Raw genomic sequence first — 6,521 nt, forward strand, 5'->3', positions numbered from 1 at the left:
TTGTAGAGAATAGTCGCCAGTCTGTCGGTGACACTCTTGTGGAAGAGATCATCACAAAAGACGAGCTGTTTGACGAGGCCACAGGGACTGTGCATCGGCGAAGGAAGCATGTCGTGATGGAAAAGGACATGAGACCACCACCATTGCCTGTAGTGGCACCCCCAATGGATTCGGAAACCGAAGAGCACATTAAACCAAAGAAGAAGAAGCCCAAGCCGGTCCTGGCGAAGACAACCCCCAGAGAAGTCGCACCCGCTGAGGTGAATCAACCCACCGAACCCACCAAGGTGAAACCAACTAAGGTGAAACCAACTAAGGTGAAACCCACCAAGGTGAAACCCACGAAGGCGAAACCAACCAAGTTGGAATCCACGAAGGTGGAATCCACTGACGAGATCTCCAAACCACCCGCTATACGCACGACGTCGTCGGTCAGCGTCGTCCAACATCTGTCACCGTCTACGCACCAGACGACCACCGAGCACACAGCGCATCGTGTTGGTACGCAGCAGATAACGCGGACAGAGCTGAGGCACAAGATTCGCTCCCTTCTGAACATCAAGGGGGACGACTCAGCCAAAATATCGGAGAGGGAGATCAACGAGCTTCTACGGCTCCTGAGGGTTCAGTTGTCAGAAATGGAATTGGACGCATCGCAACTTGACACTGAACTGGTGGTGACGGTTATGCAGCATCTCCAGACTCTCCTCGACTCGCACAAGGACGGTCGTGACATTGAGACCAACCTAATTGAGACTTGGACCCTGATAAAGCAGCTCGTAGAGCACATCGACCATATAAAGCCGAAGCTGGTATCTAGTCAGACCAGTCAGCCACTTTCGCCCTTCGGCCCCTGCCTCGAGTCCATCGCGGAGTCGTGCGCCAAGCTCCAGACGCCCGACCAGGTCGCCCTAGAACGCGTGGTCAGCGGCGTCCGACTGATGTCTGGAGCCGATGCTGCCGCCTTGCGTACGATCCCCAGCGGCAGGGTCGAGGTGCAGAACATATTTGAGCGTATCCACAAGGAGCGTAGCAAGCGGTCCGACTCTATGTAAGCCCAGGACCCGCCTCCACACAGATTCTCCCTGATCGAGCGGCCGATCGAGGACCAACATCGTGCCATCACCAGCAAGACCATCCGGCAGGTGCTTAGAGCCGTACGTACCGCCTCGCGCCTGCTTTCGGCTCCTGGAGACCTCCCCGACGCGGTGGCCGAGGAGTTCGCGAAGCTGCGGTGTGAGGCGGAGGACTTCGTGACACTGCACAGGGCGCTGCGGAAACTCGACAAGCACTCCAGGCGGCGGGGCCTCGACTCGCAGGTCGCTGATGTGTTGCCTTCATTCATGGAGGCCAGACTGGCGCTGGGCCGGCTAATGGAGTGAGTTTCACGGAGATCTCGTATGCAGTATTCTGGCTGTCGATGTGGCGGTGGACGACGTCTTGTGCCAGCTGAAGCGGACTAAGGACGCATTAAGGCGCTTGCCAGAGATTTCTGCACTCATCGATGAAGCCCGAACTCAACAACTAGAAATTTGCGATGACTCTTCTCTCTACGCTGGAGTCCCTTCGCCTATGATGTCGACGAAAACCATCGTAACGAATGTTACGTCGACAACAAAGCTACGAGATGTACCAGTGACGAAGGAGACGCAGACCCACGTGGATGTCCTATCTCCAGCCTCGACACGCACCACTGAAGTGAAGACTCGGTCGAGTATCCATGAAAATCCTTCTATGGAAAGCTGCACCGTGCAGGGAAAAGTAGTCATCAATCAAGAAAGCCTGATGCCTTCCACCCAGCGCGTGTCCAATCCAAACGAGGCCGTCCCTGACTCCTCGCAATGCCCGCGAAAGCGGAAGACGGAATCACCACTGGTGCCCGAAAAGCTTCCACCGTACGATGCCGAGGAGCTTCGACTGCGGACTCTGCAACGAGCGTGGCAGGAGGACCCGGTTTTTAACGAGCACCTGATCCGACAGGACCCCCAGAATCTTCGAAAGCTGCTGAAGGTGCTATCGCGTACTACCGAACTACGAGGCCCACATACCAGCTCGCTCATAGCGGATGTGAAACGTTACTTGCGACTTCCGGACCCAGAGCTGCTGGAGGCGATTATCGCGCAGCTTCACCGCCTGATTGACCGGGACCCCTGCAGCTTCAAGCTCCAGACCAAGCGCCTAGAAACACACGCTAACAAGGTCGTTCGAGGCGTGGTCGTGGAGTCCCTAAAAAGGCGCGAGTCGCGTGCGTTCGTTTGGTCCGTTCGACCAGCTATCGAAGTATATATCCCAGACGAGAAGATCAAACGCTGACGTGTTGTGTTTGGAACGATGTTATTGTATTGTGTTTTTCTTGACGTGTTTCATTTGGGAAACGATGTTATTGTACTCTGATGGGCGCCTGGTCTGAATACCTTAACCCGGACCCCCACAAGGAGCTCGTTGTGAGCGAGATTTCGACCAAATACGGTTTCGACTTGTGTGAGTGCGGCTTATCTCGCTACTGGGCGCTATTGTTTGGCTACATTATCAGCGTGACATGCGGCCCTGTCTCGCCCGACCACCCAGCCATGCGGCGACTTCTGGTCAGCGTTGGGGTGTACGCGGAGCTCTGCGTGGACGTTGTCCCGTGCCCCGCTCAGGAAGCCAGGATCAAAACCCTGGCTGCAGTCGGCAGGCCTGCTGGTTATGCGAGTGCCTTCCTGGCAGGGTGCCTGTATGACGCATTCGGTGGCAGGGTTTGCTGCGTCTGCGGTCTTCTTCTGAAAATGGGTGGAACTATTCTGTTCGTTCTCGGTGAAAACACCAGTTGGCAGGGAGCCTTCATTCTGCACGCGTCAGGAGACATACCCTTTATTTTCGGAATGTTCGAAATGGTCAATCTATTTCCACATAGAGACGGACTGGTTCTCGTAGGCTTTTCCTTGTCAAGGGACTCAGCGAGGTACGCGGCAAATCTCATGAACTTCGTCGCAGATCACACTGAAATCGCCCCATCGAAAGTTATGCTCGCCTCCTTTGTGATTGCTGCCAGCTGGGCGGTGTTCATGATACTTTTCTTGCCGACGGAGAAGATGATGCCCGTAACACTAGCACAGCGAGCTTACGACGACGGCAGGCCTCCCAACAAGAATCCTATCGTCGATCCTGAGTTTCTTAGTGTTTTGCGGCACAGACTGTATCTCCTCTGGACAGCCTACTACATATTGTCCCTGTCGTTGCACCACCTCTGGTATGTTTGCGCGCTGAAGGTCCCGGTCGCAGCTACTTCGGAGATCGTCGGCATCTTGGTTACGCTGAGCTCTTCGCTGGTTCTAGCTGCACTCCATGACTTATTGAGCGTGTGGTCGGTGCCGTTCGTTATGGCTGCGTTGACGACCACTGCGTACTTCCTCCTGGTGGGCCAGTGCTACACTGCAGCCGCACACGTGACCCTGATGACTCGAGGGATGGCGATGATGCAGGCACCGCTGATCCTTTTCGTGGCCTACCCCTACCGACTTGTCGGCCGTCTTACCGGGGCGTGCATATCGCTTGCGGGACTGATCGCTGTCGGGAGCCAGTCACTTGCCCAGGCAGCAAACTCGCCGCAGCAGATCTTGGCCCTCCTATACGGCTGCGGCACGGCGTCGCTTACGACACTTGCTCCCTTGATATACCTGGGCGTCACCTACCCTATGAGGCAACCGCGACTGAAGTGCCCAAGTTGGTGTGGGCGAAGGCGGCCCTCCGAGCTCGTCGACCTGACGGTAAATATTAGACATCACACGGAAGCATCTCCAGACTCTTCAAGTGACTCCAGTCGTCGATGTGGGTGCAGCTGGACGATTCTCTGAAACGCGAACCTGTGTGATCCCAGACGTTAGCTCACACTGCATCGTCAGCCGTATCGCGCCAGTGCAGCACCGGAATAAGTCGGAAATGTTGGTCATCCTCAGGTGTGATCACCGAGTCCTCTTCGGAAGTCACTGAGGCTTCCGACGAGGACTGTCGGAGCCGCCGCTCGTTTCGTTGGCTGCGCTGGCTGGGTGAGAGGCCCTGAGACTCCCCCACCGAGCATGGTCATCAGCAGACGTGTTGAAGTGATGAAGGGTCTCCTCATCCTCTTGTGTCTCTGGCTCTATCAATGCGTGTATGTCGCCGTGCTCGAACTGTATGGTTGTCCGCGGAGACAGTACGCCATGATCTTTTCTAGAGCATTTGCCACTGGACCCTCTTTGGCGCTGGTACTCGTCCACAGTCCGTACATACTGATACGCGCTACATGAAGGGTCACCACTGCCCCACTAGTCCTGCGGCACATCGGCAGGCTGCACGCTGGGAGTCCACAGTCGCACGCACTTCTCTATGCCTGAGCTCGCGATCATGGGTGGGCCTCGGTAGTACGGGTAGGGTAGGGGCGCCACTATGGAGTTCACCACGGAGCGGTGGCCACCCAGACAGCCGTCACTCCACAGGACCTCAGTGCTCTTCAGGGCGTGTAGCGCCGAGACTGCTTGCATGTGAGGGGCCAGGTGCCAGACGTGAATCTGTGTGGGAGGGAATTCGGCGCCTACGTTGGAGTCCTCGCTACCGATTGCGACACTGGTCCCGTCAGACAGCCAGCATGGATTCTTCATGGTGAAATCGTTACCCAGACCCTCCGACCTGAGCTCAAAAACGGGGAATGCGTACTGCTCGAACCCCAGCATACTGTACACCAGCGGGAAGTTCTTCATCCTCAGCACCAGCAAGAGGCTGCCAGTCACAGGCTGGAAAGCCACCCTCGCGCCATGCTTGATGCTGTGGGGCACCAGTCGTTTTCGATGGACGTTCAGCGTGTGTTGGATCTCAGCGCACGCCGCCACGTGCAGGGATGCGTGCTCTGGTATGTTGTTTACGTGGTATGAGGACCAGAGCGGGGGAAGACCGTGAAGGCTCATTCCGCGAGCCTGCTTGGGCTTGCGGAGGTGGGACACCGTAGACCCTACCTCTGGTGACTCGCTGAAGCTCTCCGACTCCTCAACGCTGGAGCCCGTCTCGAAGGAAGAGGAGCTCTCCTCTACCATGGCGGGACGGCCAGCGGTCCACCACCCGTTATCTGAGCTGTCTGTGGGGAGGGTGGTGGTGGCCATGGACGCCGAGCGTTTCATGTGGCTGGGTAGCACGAAATCCACAGCGATGTCGTCGTCGCTGGGCGACCACATAGGCTTCGACTCGGTCGCATGCTCGATGTGGCGAGAGTCAAGTTTCTGCGGATTGGCGTAGCACAAAGGCTCGCACATTATGACGCAGCAGCCGTTGCTGGTTGGCTGATCGGTCTTTACGTGGAAAAGCGGTGGCTCTGGCAGGCGCCTACGGTCCACGGTCAGCGTAAGGAACTTGTTGGAGATCGCTATTAGGTTGGAGTTCTGTGGATGCGAGTCCACGGATGACGTCTGATCCTCCATTCCACAAAGTGTTCGGAAGTCGTAGTAGCTGAGACGACTGTCAAGCTCGACCGCTCCTATTTTTTGAACTGCGGCTAAGATCACGTGAGGACAGCACCCTGGGGCCAGGTCGACCACAGGACCTGGCGTCTGGCTGAGAAAGCTGCCCGTGTCATTAACAGCGAAGATGTCCTGCACCGCCGCTTGGACGTTGACGGAGGCCACCAGCACCTCAGACTCAAGATCCATACGGCAGATCCGTCGGTCGAGTCCGCCGGTGATGGCGCAGTCATCGTGCAGCATGACGGTGTATATGTTCTGCTGATGGTCCGTGCGAATCATCGACACGGGAGTTTGACGCGGCAAGGACGGTGGGAGGTCGACTGCATGTCAGACGGCCGCAGTACCCACTGGGAGGCTCCTGCTGGTCGAACAGTGCGAAGGCCGCGCACTCCCTGTTGATGAACGACCAGGGACTCCAGACGCCGAGGAGCGTGTCGTCACCAGCCGAAAGCAGCAGGCTCCCGTCTGGGGCCAACGCCAGACAGTTGACGCAGCCTCGGTGGCCCCTAAGTCTGTACTGGGCTGTGTTTATATGTGCGCGTTCATTGGGAATCCACGGCGGCAGGTCAAGCGACGCCCAGATCTCCTTGTGTATGCGCCCGAAGTTAAGTGGATTCAATCTAGAGCGCCTAAGGGTGCTTGGAGCCAAGCTGGAGCTGAGCCATCCACAGCCTGAATGGAACGGCATGATACTCCAGATATGTCTAATTTAGCTAGAAGAAAACCAGCAGCCAGACCTACTTTGTGGCTGGCAGCCATTACGAGACACACAACTGCACGAAATGGTTTGATTTTTCGATAAACTATAATCGAGACCCCATTGAAAACGATAAAATGTTAATTACCCACCCAATCATTACTTCAAAATAGGTTGACAGTGTATCCTTTCAGAACCAGTAGGACGATTCATTCCATCACAACATATGTGACACATAATCTTGCACAAAAACCAACAGGATAGATTAGTCTCGAATGGCAGGGGAAAATAGTAGAGTCACTGTCGTTTGCACAGTAGACAAAACGCATGCATAAGATGATCCGCAGATAGCA

The 6,521-nt window shown here is 56.0% G+C and overlaps 3 protein-coding genes across 5 annotated transcripts; 2 read left to right on the plus strand and 1 right to left on the minus strand.

Annotated features, from left to right (window-relative positions):
• On the plus strand, positions 1 to 2,313 carry KVP18_004561 (uncharacterized protein; the record flags this gene model as incomplete). 2 transcript variants are annotated; one of them, XM_067957285.1, is made up of 3 exons in its annotated part: positions 1 to 1,051; positions 1,079 to 1,378; positions 1,407 to 2,313. In XM_067957285.1, coding segments are annotated over 3 exons (2,258 nt in total), but the record flags the coding sequence as incomplete, so codon positions are not given. The 2 variants fall into 2 exon arrangements, with proteins under 2 accessions (XP_067813262.1, XP_067813261.1); XM_067957284.1 differs by having other exon boundaries at positions 117 to 1,051.
• An 80-nt stretch (positions 2,314 to 2,393) lies between these two features.
• KVP18_004559 (uncharacterized protein) lies at positions 2,394 to 3,836 on the plus strand (the record flags this gene model as incomplete). The annotated part of the gene is made up of 1 exon (XM_067957281.1): positions 2,394 to 3,836. The coding sequence occupies one exon, from the start codon at positions 2,394 to 2,396 to the stop codon at positions 3,834 to 3,836; it is 1,443 nt and encodes a 480-aa protein (XP_067813258.1).
• A 31-nt stretch (positions 3,837 to 3,867) lies between these two features.
• KVP18_004560 (uncharacterized protein) lies at positions 3,868 to 6,159 on the minus strand (the record flags this gene model as incomplete). Of its 2 annotated transcripts, XM_067957282.1 has the most annotated exons (5): positions 3,868 to 4,024; positions 4,054 to 4,260; positions 4,288 to 4,529; positions 4,557 to 5,791; positions 5,820 to 6,159. In XM_067957282.1, 5 exons carry the CDS (start codon positions 6,157 to 6,159, stop codon positions 3,868 to 3,870), a joined length of 2,181 nt encoding a protein of 726 aa, XP_067813259.1. The 2 variants fall into 2 exon arrangements, with proteins under 2 accessions (XP_067813259.1, XP_067813260.1); XM_067957283.1 differs by lacking the exons at positions 3,868 to 4,024; positions 4,054 to 4,260; positions 5,820 to 6,159 and having other exon boundaries at positions 4,287 to 5,750.
• Between the last annotated feature and the right edge of the window lie 362 nt (positions 6,160 to 6,521).

The sequence above is a fragment of a genome (assembly GCF_019968955.1).
Source record: "MAG: Porospora cf. gigantea A chromosome Unknown PgA_NODE_1253_length_6814_cov_355.758, whole genome shotgun sequence".
Lineage (NCBI taxonomy): Eukaryota > Apicomplexa > Conoidasida > Eugregarinorida > Porosporidae > Porospora > Porospora cf. gigantea A.